The sequence below is a fragment of the Protopterus annectens genome, chromosome 2.part0 (genome assembly GCF_019279795.1).
Source record: "Protopterus annectens isolate FY-2018-M chromosome 2.part0, PAN1.0, whole genome shotgun sequence".
NCBI lineage: Eukaryota > Metazoa > Chordata > Ceratodontiformes > Protopteridae > Protopterus > Protopterus annectens.
The window spans coordinates 886390249-886410203 of record NC_056728.1 but is presented as its reverse complement, the minus strand read 5'-3'; the positions used below and the strand labels follow the sequence as shown (position 1 = coordinate 886410203).

Below are 19955 nucleotides of genomic sequence, written 5' to 3'. Positions count from 1 at the left end.
TTTGGGAGGGGAGAAAACAAAATGAATATTTAAGTAACCTAATACAAACAAAAACACTGACTTAAAGTTCTTAGTTGACATGTCCATCCCAATACCTGGATACATCGTTTTAGTGTGATATGAAGAAAAGCTGAAATACACAACAAAAAGTGTGATATGAAGCTATGCACTGTTCACTTGCAAATCGAAGCCATCCTTCATTATCTTACTTTTTCTTGTAGACAGTAAATACATTCGTATTGTGATCCCAGCAGAGATCCTTTGCTTTCTCTAAATACTGATGCATCTCTTTCTTCATATTTGGTCTCTGTAAAACAAAAAAATAAGTGACAGTCACAAGATTTAGTTGAAATTTAAACATATGCAGAATAGCATATGGTTCTAATATTACTTTTTATTTTTTGTCTGGTCAAAATATTGTTTTTACTTATTCAGTTCAGTTGGTATACCACAATCTTCTTTAGTCATGACTCAGAGCAAAGGTTCACATAAAAGTTTCATGTAAGAAACTGTGAACACCATAAATTGCAGAGGAACACACATAAAAAGAGAAATAAATTAAACAGTTTAGAGGACTATTCTCCAACGGCGTGGGTTTCCTCCGGGTTCTCCGGTTTCCACCCACATCCCAAAGACATGCTGTTGGTGGATTGGACACTCTAAATTGGCCCTAGGTGTGAGTGTGTGCATGTGTGTGCCTTCTGTGAAAGGTTGTGCGCCGGGCTGGCAACTCGACACTGTAAAACTCCACTGCCAATCATGAGCGGACAGGTGATCCACTGTCCCAACCCCTAACCAGTAAAAGCTGAAAGAAGAAGAAGAGGACTATTCTCCAACCATAAAAGTCACAACAACCTATTTTTTTCACATTAAGAAAAATAGTATAAGCAAGTATCTCAGGCCCCTCATTTACTGATAGCTGTATTTGAACTTTATATGGTAAATCATCTTAAGCTTAAAGTCTTAGAAATTCTTTTTTTTTTCTTATTGTGGAAGTCAAATAATTGTTGCAGTTAGGTGTCATCTTACTGAAGGCATTTTTACTTTTAGGCCAAACATATGCAGGCCTCTTTAGGACTCCCTGAGCATGTGCTCTTAACTAGAGGTGTTAATTATGTCAGAGCAAAGGAAGAGACTGCCCCGGTACAAAATTTTAGGGTACATGATCGGCAGATGCTGATCAGGAGGGAAACACTGATACTACATCTGAGGTCATAAGTGAAGCATTGATCTGATTCTCATGCTGCTTGTTACATTTGTACAGAGCACTTTTTAGGTTCTTAACCTCAAGACCTTTTTTTCTCCTCAACTTGGAGTTGTGATGGCACTGGTTTGGAGAGATGCACAGGACACCAGATAACCCAGCTATGGTTTTGCTCTTTTTAAGTAGTAGTGACTACTACAAAGGTAGTAATAATATGTGCATAGTTATCTTTCAGGTTATCAGGAGAGATGCCTCAATATGGAAGACTGTCTCAGATGGAGGAAACATTTGGTTGCAAGATGAAGTAGTAATCCTTGCTTTCTTCCTTGGAGTTCAGTGTCACTTTTGGAATGTTTGCAGTTGTGCCTATACTGTGCAGGTTCACTTAGTGAGGAAGACTAAAATCAGCAGGCACTTGTATGTTTTTTTCCGTGTCTCTCTATTTTGGCTTGTGTAATGAGGAAGAATAAAATCAGCTGGCCTAAGTACCTTTACTTCTGTGTCCCTCTGTTGCGATGTGTGGTGAATATGTATGTGTTAAGCCATTATCCATATCCTATTGTGTGTGCAAAATCACCCATTTATGTTTACTGTTTTAATCTTATTTGTCCCTGTTCACTGTTTATACCCGTTACAATTGCATATTGGCACAAACAGTTGCTTGTATTTCTCACAACCTATTCTTGAACTATTGTGGCACTTTGGTAACTAAACCCCAAATGAATCATGGGTATTTTCTGCATATTATTGTTGCTGCACTGCTTTCCATGGCAGCTACTTAATAATCCTGTGCTCTTCCATCCTATAGCTCCTGATTATCCTATCTAAACTGACTATGGCCAATTTGCTCTGAAGTGATAGGGCCTGAATGCTCATGTGTAATGAGTACTTCTTATTCTGTGCAATGTAACCTTCACACGGCCCATGCACAGCTATAAAGTAGACCTCCTTGATCCCTGTGACTTCACAAACAAAGCCATTTGGATTCTTGTAACAGTCAGAACCTTATTCATATTGAACTGATTAACACTTAAGGTTCTCTGCAACTATTATTGCCCAGCGCCTGCAGAATAAACTTCAAAGAAAACAAGCCACTTTTTCTTTATATAATGAAGAAGGCACATTGTTCCTTAGACCCATTGTACTCATTTATGCATTCCCACCAGATTAAACAGCTTACTTATGAAGTATTATTGAATACTTTTATTTCGGGGAAATAATTATAGAGTTCTTAATGATAGCTATAAATGTACTTGCTCTATGGATTCTGGGTAACAGTGGAATCTGTATCATAATGGTTTAATTTTTACTCAAGATGAGAGTTCCTGCTATGTTGTGCATTAACCATGACAACTGATTTCTATGACAATGGTATGTAATGTGTTGGAACAGACTTTTACTTTGTGTGGTGTTTTAGATTCTTCATAAACATGATATAATTACTAAAGGCCAGACTATACTACATGAGCATATAAAACTCACAAATTGATACAATGCATTTCATGAGACTCCTGGTATGCCACTAATGTATGCAGTCTTTAGAGCGACAAATATCAGGAAAACTATAAACACATTAAAATCTTCACTAGTGTGAGATGTGATTATAATAGTACCCCCCCCCCCCCACCAAACACTGTTAGGATTGAGTCTTACACTAGCGACTAACAGTGGTTCTGCCTGCTGCTCATGCCGCTCAACTCTCCCTCTTTCACTCATAATTTTGCTCTATCCCTCATATTCTTTTTTTATTTTCTAGTAAATCATAAAGGATTGCAGTCAGTCAGTAAAGACAAACATCAAAGTTGTCATACTTCTTTTTTTTCAGAAAGTATATATTGGTGCAAAGTCTGTTGCTCTATTAACGTTCTAAGTGAAAAAAAGTAATATTTAATAACTGTACCTGATTTTTATCCTTTTTCTCTGAAAATATTTTTGGAATAGTTTAAGATGTTTTAAGTAAAGAATCTAAGAGCTGTATCTGAAAGGTGTGCTGCTGTCTCTTTGACAGAATAAAGTGATTTACCAGCATTCAAAGTTGGTAAAACAATTCTGTTAATACACTTTTTTTCTATAACTAGTAGTACATGCAGCAGATAAAGCTCCATGCGCTACAGGCAATTAGGATTGGGACTTCAATTATAATGCTCTATTACATTTTCTTGCCATTAATGATCGGAGACCTAATCATAATTCTCTATATTACATACACTGTATTATGTATTGTTTAATCATATCTCTGTTGCAAATGTGTATCTATAAATCTATTGCATGTAGTTTAGGTCATGACTACAAGGGGGTGCTTTTACTAGATCTCTTACCCAGTTACAAATGTAAACTAAAAATAAATAAAATAAACAGTGAGCCACAATCTCTACAGTCTGAAGCTTAAACTGTACTCATCCCTAACTGCATAAAGGCATGCAATAACTTGTTAGTAGGAATTAAAGAAATCAAGGTGATGATTCTTACTTACATTTTGCATGTGTTTAGACATCTCCCAATCCAGGTTGAGTTCCAACATATATAGAACCTTTATATGAGAATAACTAGCACAGGAACTGACCTACCTATGACTATGGGAGGCTGGAGTCTTTCTCACCTCCCAAAATATGTACTGGCCTTTAGTTTTCACACTACATTATGGTTTAAATGAATATATGAATATAAAACTTATATTTGTGTTTTGTTGATAACTTATCTGATAAATGCTTGAAAGACTTGAGTAGGAAGGGCTGATAAGTAGACGTGACATGAACTGAGGATTTGGAACACTCATCATCCCTTAGTTATTTCTGATACTGTTTAGTGGCCTAAGAAGTATTCCAAAGCAAACAATATCCCATTAAGTGGCAGTATGTCAAAATTCACTCCTCCTCCTCCTAACCCCAAAGTCACAGCAACCTATGCAGATTTGTTAACAAAGACCCTGTACAACCATGTAAATGGCTGCATAGAGGCTGTTGAACCTATTAGAAGTAAACCCAAAACAAACTCTAAAATCAAACCACACTGATGGAATTCTAACCTTAATAGGCTATTTAACAAATGGAAAAAAGGCATGGGTAAAATCAGGAAGGCCAGCTCCCACAATGATAACAGCTCTCTAACTACACCAAACAAGAAATTAAAAAGAATAATTAAGTTCAAAAAGGCAAATTATGATATCAATATAGCCCCACAGGCTAAATACAACCACAAGGCCTACTACAGCTATGTCTGCAACCTCAATGGCAGCACACAGCAGAGTGCCAAACAGATGGTTAATGGTGCCACCTTTATTGAGCAGAGTGATATAGGAAATCTGGTGTCTGACAAATTCAACTTGAACTTCATCCCTCACCCCCAATGAAATACCTACTAGCATACCCCCCGCCAACTATTAACAGGGAGCAGATCCTGCCTGTGCTCACTAAAGTTAAAAATACGGCCTCATTGGGCCCCAACAATATCCCAGGGGTCCTCCTAAGTAGATTGAAACATGACCTATCAGGCCCACTATAACCTCAAAACAGGAGGACTGCAACAGTTATCCCAATTCACAAGGGCGGAGCATTACTCCTACTCCATCCCAGAAACTACAGACTACATATGTTTTAAATGAATCAGTACAAATGGAACAAGTATATAGTTGAGCTTAAACAGCTCAATATACGGTCTTCCTCAGAACAAAAACTAATTTGAATACTCTAGAACAAATACACCTCATAATGCAGTTAAAATCCCATGACTAATTTAATAATGAACTCTACTTAGAGACTTCTAGAAATGAAGTTAATGTGGCTTGTAGGGAAAATGATTTGTATTTAGAGGATTGTTTATTACAAGGCTCAATCCCTACCCCATTTTAAAATTTTTTATCAATTCCACATTTATCATCCCAAAAATCTTTGGAATCCAAATGTACATAAAAACATATCCAACCCACCATTTATACCTATAGTGGCTGCCCAGGGGTCCAATACATAACCTTTAGCAGTATTTGTTGACAGGATGTTAAAACTTATTTTTGGATATTTTCCTCATATTTTGAAGGACACTTGAGATTTTTTAAGTAGATTTGAACCTCATTTTTGGGACAACAATCTAAGATTTGTAACCACTGATGTAATGGACTTATTTATTTGCTTACCTAAAGACACAGGATTGTAATTTTTTAATGAAGTACTCTTTACATGTGAATTCTTAGCTGACAGACAAGTTCAGTTGATTTTGGATTTTATGGATATAATATTGTCTAATAACTTTGTATATTCTGAGGATGAGGCATATAAACAAGTCAAAGGGGTGATGTTTGCACCCCCATTTTTACTAACCTAACAATGCTTACATGAGAGAAAAAATATCCCTTTACATCAGTGTTCTTTAAATACTGCAAACTATACCTATGCTTTTTGGATGATATTTGTATTTTATGGGATGGATCACAGGAATACATTCCATTATTTTTGGATTATCTGGAAAAAAAACTACTGGATTTTTAAAATTAACCTATGTCCATAGTTTTTATCAAATGAATTACCTTGATACCACAATAATGAAAGCAGAATCTGTATTTATATCTACCATTGATAGAAAGCCAATCTTTTCAAATATGTATCTAAATAATACTGGCTGGCTGACTGACATTAATATATTATTCTCTTTATTTATTTTACATTTGTTGACTGGGCTAGTCTAACTGGATACATGTCCATTTTCAGTAGAGGCCGGGGGGGGGGGGGTAAGCTCCAAATTAGCTAATGAATCAGGCATAAAATAAATTAAACAATAAAAACACTAAAAACATTAAAATTCATTAATGTAGGAGATTAACATCATAAAATTTAACAGAAACATATTTGCAAGGTTCAGTAATACAGTAGTATTAGAGGCATATATATGTATGGTATAGGATTTAAGTCTTAATATTGTTCAAAGTTATACACTCAAGCAAGCAAGATCAGCATACATACAAAGTCGAAATACATGTGTCCAGAGCAGGGTTAAAGTTCCGATGTATATACTTAGGGGTAATTCTCAGCGAGGAGAAGACTAGAAATCATAGTTAGGGAGGCTTACTAATCCCACTAAGGGGTTATGGGAGAGAGGAATACAGTAATACTGTCCAGGGAGTGTTAGTCTGGGTTAATACAAGGGCATAGCCACTGTGTTTTAAGGAGTAATTTTAGTTGCTTTTTGAAAAGTGGTAATGAGTGGTAATATCTTTAAGAAAAGTCTAGTTAATGGACAGTTTTTAAGGTTGGCCAGAATGGTATCTGATAAAAACTTGTTATTAAATGAGTTTAAGACATTAGAAGAAATGTTTATGAACAGAGGTTATCCGAAACGTATGTCAAAGGAAATTAGTAACAATGTATTGAAAGAATGAGGTGGACCAAATGGTGGAAATTGAAAAAGGGAAATTGTGAGGTGGAGTTCAGGGATGAGTTAAGACAGGCACTGGGTGGCAGTGAAGAGTTACCAAATAGCTGGGTAACTACAGCAGAGATAGTAAGGGAGACAGCAAGAAAGGTGCTTGGTATGACATCCGGACAGAGGAAGGATGACAAGGAGTGGTGGAATGAGGAAGTACAGGAGAGTATACAGAGAAAGAGGTTGGCAAAGAAGAAGTAGGATTGTCAGAGAGACATATATATAGATGTAGATAGAGAGATAAATATTGATAGACATAGATATACTGAGTTACAGTTCACATAAATGAATGATTATTTTGTCAACAAAGTGAACTTTAGTGACATTTTAATCGGCAAAGGCATGTGGGTTTTTTGTAGTGTTACAAGTTGTTGCCTCATAGTTAGACATTGCCTGTTCAATTCTCAGTTAGAGCGTCTACTGTGTGACGACATGCATGAATGGGCGTTCCTTCATTGAAGGTTGTGCGTTAGGCCTGGCAAGCCAGCACGTAAAACTCTACTGCCAATCATTAGTGGACCGGAGTTCCGCTGTGGCGACACCTAACCGGGAAAAGCCGAAAGACACACACACACACACACACACACACACACACACACACACACACACACACACACACACACACAATAAGAATTTTTTAAGGTAAGATGCATGGATAGGGTTATGGAGCAAGAGTGTTATTGTTAGTACATTGGAAAAGGAAAGCTGCATGCTGTTGATGTTTTGAATGACCAACATGTTTGATATTTTGGGTTTTGAACATATAACATGTCAAGCATTCATGACATAATCATATCTATAGCATCATGATGGTGGTAGCTGGCATACTATCACAAGCCACCACAATTAGCTTGCAGGGTCTGAGCTTACATTTGGCTATGGTAAAAGCCTTGTACATCAGTTTTTGACTTGTTTCTGTGAGGTGCCAACAGACACCCCTCCATTCATGATACCATTATACTAAGATTAGCTACTCTTTTTTTCCCCTTGCATTTTATTAACAAATTAACCTGTTTGATCATTTTTATTTTAAACATTAACCCTTCACACAATCTTTACATCCTCAATATTCTTTTCACTCATTTTCATTTTAGAATCCCACATCAGATGATGTATGTGGCTTCTTATCTTCCTCTTCATTGTAGAACACGTCATTCTTCACAATATGATTGTTTACTTTCTTAGCAAGCTCAAGTTCTTGAATACCATCTTGACAAAATACATATTTTGTTTTTCTTCTAATGTTGGGAAGGATTTTCTGCTATTTTCATTAGGTATATTGAGCACAATCATAGGTTCATAGGTTCATACTAGGCTATCTGCCCGAGGGCATTTACAAGCCTAGCCCATCGTTTTGTGGCTTACGCCACCCCTTTAGTATGGGGAACTATACCCATTATTTTGCTGTGCCTCTGTCGAGCAGTGACACTGAGGTAATCCCTGGGGTATATCTGCGATCTCCCATCCATTGGTCAAGATTTCTCTTGAACAAGGCCAGCGAGGTGCTCTGCCTCACATATACCGGGATTTTGTTCCACAGCATAGGGAGTCTTTGGGTGATGAATCTATCCCTCCAGCACGTCCTATTAATAGCCGTGTTGAGGTTTAAGTCTCCCGCTCTTGTGGCTCTGATGGATCTAGATTTTTTGAGGTGAAGCATATTCATCAAATCTGGGTTTGACATGGCCTTGTATGTTAGGCAAAGGTCACCTCTGAGCAAGCGGTGGCGACTGAATAGAGCTGGAGTTCTTTCATTCGGGCAGCATAGGACAGATTTTTGAGACCCTTTATCCTTTTGGTGAGGAACTTTTGTGGCCTCTCCAGCTGCTGCAAGTGTCGGGTCAGATACATTCCGAATGGGGCATTGTACTCAATCATTGGTCTGATGAGTGATGAGTAAAGGGAGACTATGACCTCCCTTGATCTAGATGAGAATCCCTTCATGATAAGGTGGGCAATGTAGAAGGTCTTCCTAACTACTTTAGCTACATGGGTGTCGAATGACAGACTACTATCAACCTGGGTCCCCAGGTCCCTGATAACTTCTTCTGTGCTCAGTGGATTGCCACCTATTTGGTAGCTAGGGGTAACCTTGTTTTTCCCGAAGGGTATGACTATGCATTTTTTGGCATTTAACTTTAGGCTGTGGCTCTGGCACCAGTTATCCGTTTCTGTGAGACCCTTCTGAAGGATATCTGTGTCAGATGTGTTTTCTACTATGGCGCCCAGTTTGCAGTCATCTGCAAACTTTGTCAGCCATAACCCTCCTGTGTTTGCTTGTACTTCGGAAAAGTTATAATAATACGTTAACTTTTTTGACTGTTTATTTATTTGCCCACATAACTTTATTGTCATATATTTATGTTAGTTTTACCATGGTTCTTAAATATCCTTGCAAATATTTTATCCCTAAACTCTCTAAGACTGTGTCCATTAGTGGAGCCTAAACTCATAAAACATTGTATAGTCACCATTTCCATTTAGAAATACTAACTCAAAGATACTCTTTCTTCTGAGTTTGAGTCCAAGTGAAATAGGTCATATTTATGTATTTAGTGACCTTTTCACAGCACACTTCTATCATTTTCTTTGTTAGTCAGTTTAAAGCTTTAAGTCAACACTCTCGTTGTTATGTTTTCTTTTTGGTGTTTGGGATATAATACACAAGCTGTGTTCTCCATTTGTGTGTGAAATAGTCTGCAGTATACATAAGGAACAGTATATGACCATCATGTTTGAGTTACATAGTTAAAATCATTGATGTTGGCTATGTTGGTTTTATTGGGACGGCATTAACATGGTTAAAATCCAAAAGTCATGTGTTATTATCATGGCATATGTCACAATGGCACAATCAGATACTATAAAATAATGCAGCAAGCCAAAAGAAAAAAATTGCAGCGGCTATTCTTTCTTACTGAACTAGACCATCTGTCTGTATTGTACATTGCCATCTCACAATCATCTTCATATGTGTGCACCTATGCAGTTTGTTCTTTTGCATTACTTATGCTGGAAAAAGAGTATAATGCACTACAGTACATCACTTAGTAAATAAAAGTATAAATAAAAATAAAAAATAAAAAAAGTGTACTGATTTTTATGTATAAGAATATTTGTTCATGTATTTTAACATCATTTGATTGCTTCTGTTCTTCATTTCAAAACTTTTGTCAGAGCAATTATTTTCACTAAATTCTATTACAAAATATTAGACCTCTACCAACTCTATCTTTTAATTCTACAAAATATAGATAATTGCCACTATTTTCAACGATTTTACCATTATGGAGGATTAAGGCATGACCATCATTCCCTTCCTCAGATCACCTTTGTTTAAAGGTCTGTATATATATTTCTGATATTTGAATCGTATACAGCATTACTCACACTGACATACCTTTTTAACAGTCCAGTTGTTAAATAAATATTCTATTTTCATTTTTCTTTGAAAACCTTGAGATATTTACTGTACAGTACTCTGCTGACACATATTACAGTGCAATCTCAAATCTCTGTCCCCAAACAAACGTTTTCAAGAAGCCGCTCTTTAAATAATGTTTCAAACACAAACAGCTCTAGACTGTGCAATGAACAGCCCATCTTTTAAACTGTTCACAGCACACTAACTGTCCTTTGTAACCAGTATGATCTATAAAAACATGAATGATAGCCTTCTGACAGCCGGTCTCTTTGTGTACATGACAAGAGTCTTTGAAGAAGTCAGTCATACCATATTAATTGACAAACTTAGCAGGCTTAGATTTGGTAATAGCACACTTCACTGGTTCAAGAAGGATCTAGAAAAGGGTCTACTACAATTGCTAGCTTACCATTAGCTTGTGACATACTTCCCTGCTGCCACTCATTCATATTGGCAAGTACCCTCTCTCCACTCCAGTTCCTATGCACTACCACTAAGCTAACTATCCCTCCCAGAACCCTGACCTAATCCTAATAACAACTTTGGATTGTACCCTAAGCCTAATATCCCTCTTATATCCCTAACCCTAACTTACCACTAGTTCCCATTCTCTGCTTAAACTGAAATTCTTCCTCTCTTTCTTAAACATAAAGCCCCCTTCCTATTTCCCTTCCCCACATACCACTTCCTTGATGAGAACTTCATTGCTTGTGAAGATTGCAACAGCTGTGTTCATGAACTCATGTTCAAGTTCGAGGCTCTACTATGCCACGTAGGCTGATGGGGAAACTGCCACTTGAGACCCTAGCTACAAATTCCTGGATTTTGAGCAGCTGGGGTTTGGGCATCTGTAAGCGTCCCTCTAAAAAACATGCCATTTCAAATGTACAGCAATGAATCATACTCCCAGACAGCCACCACCGGCACTGAATTTCCTCGGAGATCAATTTCTGGACATTTACAATTCTCCTTTTCCATTAAAGATTTAAGCCATGACCTGTTATCACTTAAAATTATCATGAATGCAGATGACCTTTTACTCCTTGACTCTTAAATAATTCCTTCTTAATTACAGACTTCATACAAATTAGCTTCACTAATCTTATTAATTAGATAATGGTCAGCCAACTAATTATTAACCATAACAAGTCCAGAGTTATGTTATTCAGAGCAACTCATCAACAATCACAGTTACCCTAAATAACTATTAAGTTTACAGTTAACAATCACATGACATTATTCGCCCACCCCTATTTTTTGCACTACATACAGACAGACTTAACTACTAAAGTACAATCTGAACTGGAACTCTACTACAAAAGTACTATTCCCAAATATTGAATATGCAATTGCTAGAAATGTCTTTATAACAAAACTGAAATACGTTGCCACTGTAATAACCATACATTTTAGCTCTAACCCAGAAAAGCTGTAAATGGATGAAAATAAAATATTTTGTTTTACTACCAGATAACAGGGCCCACCATTACAACCTACTTTAGGATCCCAATGTCTGTGTATTCAGAGAAAAAGCTTTAGTGATTTCTAACACACTGATTTTTAAAATCAGTCATAGGAAAAAGCCTCATCCTAATAGCAACCCTCTCATTCAGGGAAACATTCTACACATTCATAGAAAAAACAGAGGCAGTAACTCCTATAAGTTCATAGGTGTGTACTAGGCTAATGGCCCTGGGGCCTTTACAAGCCTAGCCATAAGATTACCCTGGCATAGTGCCACCTGACCTTAGTTCCCAGTGCCTCTGTCGAGTAGAGCCACTGGTGTTATCCCCGGGGTGAATTTTCTATTTCCCATCCACTCATCAAGATTTCTCTTGGAGGGTCAGCAAGGTGCTCTACTTGACATGTATGGGAAGTCTGCTCCATAGCATGGGCAGTCTCTGGGTTATGAACCTGTCCCTCCAGCATGTTCTGTTAATTGTGGTAATGAGGATGAGGTCTCCGGAGCATGTGGTGTGGAGGGATTGGGATTTCTTTAGATGAAGCATTTCTAACAGAGCTGGGTCAGACATGGCTTTGTAAGTCAAGCAGAGATCGCCTCTAAGTAGGCAATATGAAACAGAGAATAGTTGGAGTTTTTTGAGTCTGTTCATATAGGACAAGTGCTTAAGGCCTAGGATCCTCTTTATGAGGTACTTTTGTGGCCTCTCCAGTTGTTGTAGGTATCTAGTGAGGTACATGCCACATGGGGCATTGTACTTGATGATTGACCTAATAAGAGAAGAGTAGAGGGAGACAATTACCTCTTTCTTCCTGGATGCAAAACCCTTAGTAATGAGATGTGCTACACAGAAGAACTTTCTGACCACAGTGGCAATGTGGTGATCAAAAGAGAGGTTGCTGTCAACCTGTGTTCAAAGGTCTCTTATAACGTCTTCTGTGTTCAGTGGACTACCATCAATGTGGTAATTCCCAAAGGGGATGACGACACATTTTTTTGACATTAAGCTTAAGGCCATGGTTCTGACACCAATCATTGGTAACAGTGAGGCCATTCTGTAGGATGTCAACATCACTTGGGGAGTTAATAGCTCCCAACTTGTAATCATCTGTGAACTTTGTCAGGCAGAGTCCCTTCATGTTGGCCTGGACTTCAGAGAAGTAGATACCAAACAGGAGAGTACCCAGGGCTGAACCCTGTGGGACTCCACGTGTGACTAATCGGCAGTCTGACTTGGAGTCAGCTACTTTCACACTGTGGGTTCTATCTGTGAGCCAGTTTGCAACCCACCTAATGATATAAGGGTTGATGGCAAGCTTAGTGAGTTTTTCTATGATTCCTGAGTGGGGAATGGCATCAAAAGCCTTGGCCAGATCAAGGTAGGCTGTATGAACCATCTTGCCTTCATCCACAGCTCTGGTGACTGACTCAAATAAGTCAGCCAAGGTGAGCAGGCATGATCTACCCTTCACAAAACCAAACTGTGTGGGATCCAGAGTTTGGAGATTCCATATATCCTTGTTTATTAGATCCATGATTATGCATTCCATAGCTTTGCGTATCAGACTCATCAGGCTAATGGGGCGATAGTTCCCAGGGTCTGTAGTCACTCCTCCTTTGTGGAGAGGGATGACTGTAGCAGTGCACCATTCGGCAGGATCAAAGCCTCCGATGAGGCTGTGACTGAACAGGGCACACAGGTGCTATATGACCTTACTTCAAATTCTCCATAGAAGAATGTGCATTATACAGAATTACTCCTATAAAATGGAATCAGCTTCCCCCATCTATAAGATCACAAAGCACCCTCTATAGTTTTAAAACATTTTAGAAGATGTGGCTTTTACCTGCTTCAGAGACACAGCCAACCAACCCATTAATTACCTTTTGGGGTAACAGCTAGTAAGGAAATGTCATAATATAGGTGGAGAGTAAGTTTTTTTGCTTTATAACAGTAATCCCCCAAAAGGTAACTGCTATGACTGCCTGCATCACTGCAGGACCCCACAGTGTCCTACTTATGTGTGCATTGCTTAATGCACATGCCAATGAGGGCTATCATCAGCATGGTAGAGCTGAATCGCATAAGAACTAAAACTTAAATAATTTTTTCCAGACAAGGCAGCATTTCTCATGCTTCAAATATGTCATGACCTAAATTTCATGTGCTGAAAAGGAAAAACTGCTGGGGTTCAAATCAAGAATGAGATGCAGTAAATATCCTCAGAGTAGAATAACAGTCATAAGTGCATTGTGTAGATTTTTAGGTTTTTTCCAAGAAGAATGCCTGAAAAAAATGTTATGAAATATCAAATTGTTTTGAAATACTGATTCTTACTCTTAGGCATGCAGAGTCATTTCACTCTAATAGTCTGGAATAAAATGTTAACCAAGCCACTGGGGATGCACAAGCAAGTGCATTTCTTCGTGCTGGTCCCAAGCCCGGATAAATGGGGAGGGTTACGTCAGGAAGGGCATCTGGTGTAAAACCTCTGCCAAATAACACTTGCGGACAACAATACAGATTTCCATACCAGATCGGTCGAGGCCCGGGTTAACAACAACCGCCACCAGTACTGTTAGCCAACAGGGTACTGGCAGAAATTCGGCTACTGTTGGCCGAAGGAGAAGAAGAGGAGGGGAAGGCATGCCCGAAAGCAGAAAGAGAGGAGGAAGGTTAGGAGTGTAGTAGTGAGGGTAGGAACTTTGAATGTTGGCAGTATGACTGGTATAGGAAGAGATCTAGCTGATATGATGGAGAGAAGGAAGGTTAATATATTGTGTATGCAAGAGACCAGATGGAAGGGGAATAAGGCCAGATGTATAGGAGGCGGGTTCAAATTGTTCTATCATGGTGCGAATAGGAGCAGAAATGGGGTAGGGATTATCCTGACGAAACAGTATGCCAAGAGTGTTTTGGACATGGCTGTGGTGAATACATATTTTAAGAAGAGGGAGGAGCATAGGGTGACATACAAGAGTGGAGGAAGATGCATAGATGTGGATTATATACTATGCAGGAGGGCCAGTCTGAATGAGACTGGAGACTGTAAAGTGGTGTCAGGGAAAGTGCAGTTAGGCAGCATAGAATGGTGGTCTGTAGGATTACACTGGTGATCAAGAAGAGGAGGACAAGTGCGAGAGCAGTGCCAAGGATCAAATGGTGGAAGTTGAAAAAGGGTGATTGTGAGGTGGAGTTCAGGGAAGAGTTAAAACAAGCACTGGGGGGCAGTGAAGAGCTACCAAATAGCTGGGTAACTACAGCAGATGGTAAGGTAGACAGCTAGAAAGGTGCTTGGTATGACATCTGGACAGAGGAAGGAGGACAAGGAGACCTGGTGGTGGAATGAGGAAGTACAGGAGAGTATACAGATGAAGAGGCTGGTGAAGAAGAAGAAGAGGGATTGTCAGAGAGATGAAGAAAATAGATAGGAGTATAAGGAGATGAGGAGCATGGCAAAGAGAGAGGTGGTGAAGGCGAAGGATAAGGCATATGGAGAGTTTTATGAAAGGTTGGACACTAAAGAGGGGGAAAAGGACCTGTACCGATTGGCTACAAAGACGGACCGAGCTGGGAAAGATGTGTAGCGGGTAAGGGTGATAAAGGATAGTGAGGGAAATGTACTCAGAAGCGAGGAGAGTGTGTTGAGCAGATGGAAAGAGTACTGTGAGGGGCTCATTGATGAAGAGAATGAGAGAGAGAGAAGGTTGGATGATGTAGGGATAGTGAATCAGGAAGTAAAACAGATTAGCAAGGAGGAAGTACTGAAACAGATTAGCAAGGAGGAAGTACGGACAGCTATGAAGAGGATGAAAAATGGCAAGGCTGTTGGTCCAGATGACATACCAGTGGAAGCATGGAGGTGCTTAGGAGAAATGGCAGAGGAGTTTTTAACCAGATTGTTTAATGAAATCTTGGAAAGTCAGAGGATGCCTGAGGAGTGGAGAAAAAGTGTTTTGGTACCTATCTTTAAGAATAAGGGTGATGTGCAGAGCTGCAGTAACTACAGAGAGATAAAATTGATCAGTCACAGCTTGAAGTTATGGGAGAGAGTAGTAGAAGCTAGGTTGAGAAGGGAGGTGATGCTTAGTGATCAGCAGTATGGTTTCATGCTGGGAAAGAGCACTACAGATGCGATGTTTGCTCTGAGAGTGTTGATGGAGAAATATAGAGAAGGTCAGATGGAGTTGCATTGTGTCTTTGTGGACTTGGAGAAAGCATATGATAGGGTGCCTAGAGAGGAGTTGTGGTATTGTATGAGGATGTCAGGAGTGGCAGTGAAGTATGTAAGAGTGGTACAGGATATGTACGAGGGTAGTGTGACAGTGGTGAAGTCTGCAGTGGGAGTGACAGATGCATTTAAGGTGGAGGTGGGATTACCTCAAGGATCAGCTCTGAGCCCTTTCTTATTTGCAATGGTGATGGACAGGTTGACAGACGAGATCAGACAGGAGGCCCCATGGACTATGATGTTTTCAGATAACATTGTGATCTGTAGTGAGAGTAGGGACCAGGTAGAGGAGAAAAAAACAAACAGCAAGAAGCAGGACCATTAACATTTTAGTTAATTTTAATTATTCTTTAAATATTTTTTGAAACCATTCAAATTCAAAACTATTTCATAAGCATGCTAATTCACAAAATTACCTGTAGAGATATCTTTAGTTGCAACTCCTGTTGGGTGGTTTATATTGTAGGATGTAGTTGTGCTAATGTAAAATGGTATATTGGTCAAACTAAAAGGCCAGTGAAGGTCAGGATTATGGAGCATTTGAGAGACATTAATAATAGGAACACGAGGAGTCCTGTGGCAAAGCATTTTGTCAACATCCATGGGGGCAGCGCCTGTTCTTTTTTCTTTAGTATTTTGGCACAACCTGTTTTATTTAAAGGGGGTGATATAGTGAAAAAGCTGACTGAGTTAGAAAGTAAGTTTATTCTTAATTATGGAACACTATTTCCTAGGGGTCTTAACCCTGATGTAAATTTGTAAATTAGCATGCTTATTAAATAGTTTTGAATGTAAATGGTTTCAAAAAATATATAAAGAATAATTAAAATGAATTAAAATGTTAATGGTCCTGTTTCTTGCGTTTTTTTTTTTTTTTTCTTATTTGTGTGGTGGAGTGGTTTTTACTATACCAGGTTGAGGAGACCCTGGAGAGGTGGAGATATGCTCTAGACAGGAGAGAAATGAAGGTCAGCAGGACTAAGACAGAATATGTGTGTGTAAATGAGAGGGAGGATAGTGAAATCGTGAGGATGCATGGAGTAGAGTTGGCAAAGGTGGTTGAGTTTAAGTACTTGGGATCAATAGTTCAGAGCAATGGTGAGTGTGGAAGAGAGGTGAAGAAGAGAGTACAGGCAGGGTGGAATGGGTAGAGAAGAGTGTCAGGAGTGATTTGTGACAGACAGGTACCAGTAAGAGTGAAAGGGAAGGTCTACAAGAGGGTAGTAAGACCAGCTATGTTGTATGGGTTGGAGAAAGTGGCATTGACAGAAAGGCAGGAGTCAGAGCTGGAAGTGGCAGAGTTAAAGATGTTAAGATTTGCACTGGGTGTGACAAGGATGGACAGGATTAGGAATCAGTATATTAGTGGGTCACCTTAGGTTGGACAGTTTGAAGACAAAGTCAGAGAGGAGAGATTGCGTTGGTTTGGACATGTGCTGAGGAAGGATGCTGGGTATATTGGGAAAAGAATGCTAAAATGGAGCTGCCAGGCAAGAGGAAAAGAGGAAGGCCTAAGATAAGGTTTATGGATGTGGTGAGAGAGGACAGGTAGGTGGTTGGTGTGACAGAGCAATATGCAGAGGACAGGAAGAAATGGAAACAGATGATCCGCTGTGGCGACCCCTAACAGGAACAGCCGAAAGAGAAGAAGAGAAAAGTCTGGAATAAATGTTATAATCCATCTCCATTTAGTGTAGATATATAAAGTCTGTTCAAAATGCAGAATGTGTGATATGCACAGAATATACGTGCACCAAGTTGATGTTAAGACAGAATTAAAATCCATAGATTTTTTATTTGTAACATGCTCTGTCTCAGATTCCATGTTTTAAATCATCAGATGTGATTGGATCAAATTCATCATTGAGATGGGAATAAATGCCAAAATATGAAATTGAAGTTCAGCTGCAGTTTTTGCCTATGTCCTGTTATAATTCCCTAAAACTTTTTATACACATTTAAAGAGTATTTGTCATACGGCTTTTCATACATAAGTACCAGATGCTGCCATTCATATGTATTTCACTTTCATTTTTGCTATACGCAGTCTGATAATTTTGCTATCCACAATTTCTATTTGAGGTTATAATATTTCTTTTCAGGATGAAGAATGTAGCATGTCCATGTAATATAACTGTACTAAGTTTTCATTACATCAGAAGTAAGAATCCCGCATATTTCACCAGGAAGGTCAACACTGATAACACTGCAAATGTCATCTCTTAATTTCCATCTGTTGAGTAGTGTTATGAGCTGTAGCAAAAATTATGAGTGTTCTCCACTAAGTTAACTAAGGTCAGAATGGTAGTCATAGTTTCAACTATCCCAGGGATTCATGAAGCTTGCACCAGGCGCAGGCGTAGCGTAGGCAGTCTAACGCCAAGTATGGCCACCGAGTGATTCAGGTACGATCCAATTCCATGTGCACTACCAGCATATGCCTGATTTGCACAGCTCTCGGCGCATGGATGCTAATCACCCCATGCACAGTAGTGCAGCATGCAAATGAAGGTACATAGCGATTCATGAAGTGGTGTAGGCGTAGCGTAAACATACAGAAATGTAAATCAAAAAAAGGTTTACACTTTTTTCAGACAGAACATCAGAGCCATGAATGCGGACCAAACTTGCGTATTACAAAGTTAACATATGCCAATGGCTAAATATACAGCCAATGGCATAAAAAAACATGCACAACACATAAAAAATAACATTTAATGTCATGGCCACACTAATGCAAAGTACAACCGCAGGGCATGTGTGCACAAACGGGAACACAAGGAAAATATATATAGATATCATAAAATTGCAATGTAACACAAATCATGATTTCGCCATAATAGTCAATGGTATGCATGCTACACCACAACCAAGGCACAAGGGTTTCTAAGGGTCTGTGACAGTGTTTGGCATGGTAACTATGAATTAGTAGTCAATGCCATGCAAATGAGGCAGGTAATACTGAATCGCAAGCACCTTTCCGGCGTAAGGCTGTACCAAACGGCATAGCAGTATAACACAGAGGAGTGGCCTGTAGGTATACATGGCATCAGCAGAGGGGTGTGCCACCGTAGCTGTAGGCACATTGGAGCATTGCTAATCCGGGTTGCCCATTGCTAAGCAAAGCCGCAGGATAGGAGTGTGAATGTAGCCATAGTTTGCTTAGCTGAGAGCACACAAGGTGACCGAAAGTGCATGTGTATGTGGATGACAATGCGCTCGAAACCAGGTAAACGGCTGTACACGATGTGCACCACAGCTGAAACAGGAAGGTTACAGGAAGACAATAAGGAAATGCTGCAGTAGGGTAATTGTAGTACAACTGAGTAAGTAACACCTATTAACTCACAGTGGGCCATTGATGGTAGCTAACAAGGCTGCTAGCAGCAACCTGCAGAACAGGAAAGGGGAGGTGCCGGATTGCAAAGAAAAGAGAACTGTCACACACAGCAGAGCAAAGCAAACCTGTAGTAGATCGGCTATAGAACACATTTCGCAACACAATCCTGGGTTGGGAAAGTAAAAAACAAGAAAGCAGGCTGCTGGATGCATGCCTGACAATGGGAGGGGAATCAGTTTGAAAAGTGAAGGCAAGGTCAAGAGATGATCCACGGCAGCCAAATGTAATTCAACACCAAAGGCACCACAATAGCAGTACCTGCGGTAAAACACATAAGTAAGATATCCTGCAGCTCGGATTGTACATAAACACCCTATGACATCATCAGCTTCCAAAGCACAATAGTATAAAGTGTGAAAGCACCTCACACACACTCGTGTATTCTCAAACACTGCACCATCGGTGTAAACAGACGGGGAACTTTTACAATGTACATGTTGGGAGCTGCCAGAGCTGTGATTCATCAGCATGTGCTGGAGACTGAAGGTGGTGTGGAGGATGATGCTGACAACCACCTCAGGCACCAGAGGAGGAGAAGAGTGTTCAGACCAAGGGTAACCTACCAGGGGCTAGATGATCTGGAGATAGTAGAGTGTTACAGGGTGGATAGGGACATCATACAGCAAATCATTGAGCTGTGCTGGCCACGCATCAGAGCCAGAAACAACAGAGGTGAACCCATCCTAATGGACACGAAGGTTTGTGTAAGCTTGAGAATACTAATCACAGGTACCTTTCAAAGGCCAACTGGAGATATCATGGGGATCTCACAGGCATCAGCATCCAGAGTACTCCACCAGTTCCTGGATGCCATGTTACCA

The 19955-nt window shown here is 39.5% G+C and overlaps 1 protein-coding gene across 1 annotated transcript in view; it reads right to left on the bottom strand.

The window, feature by feature from the left end:
- Nucleotides 1-19955, bottom strand: part of GC (GC vitamin D binding protein) — a 641498-nt gene that overhangs the window by 74080 nt on the left and 547463 nt on the right. The window contains exon 10 of the mRNA XM_044061140.1: nt 210-307. Within this exon, the coding sequence (XP_043917075.1) occupies nt 210-307 (98 nt within the window). The remainder of the gene's footprint in view (nt 1-209; nt 308-19955) is intronic.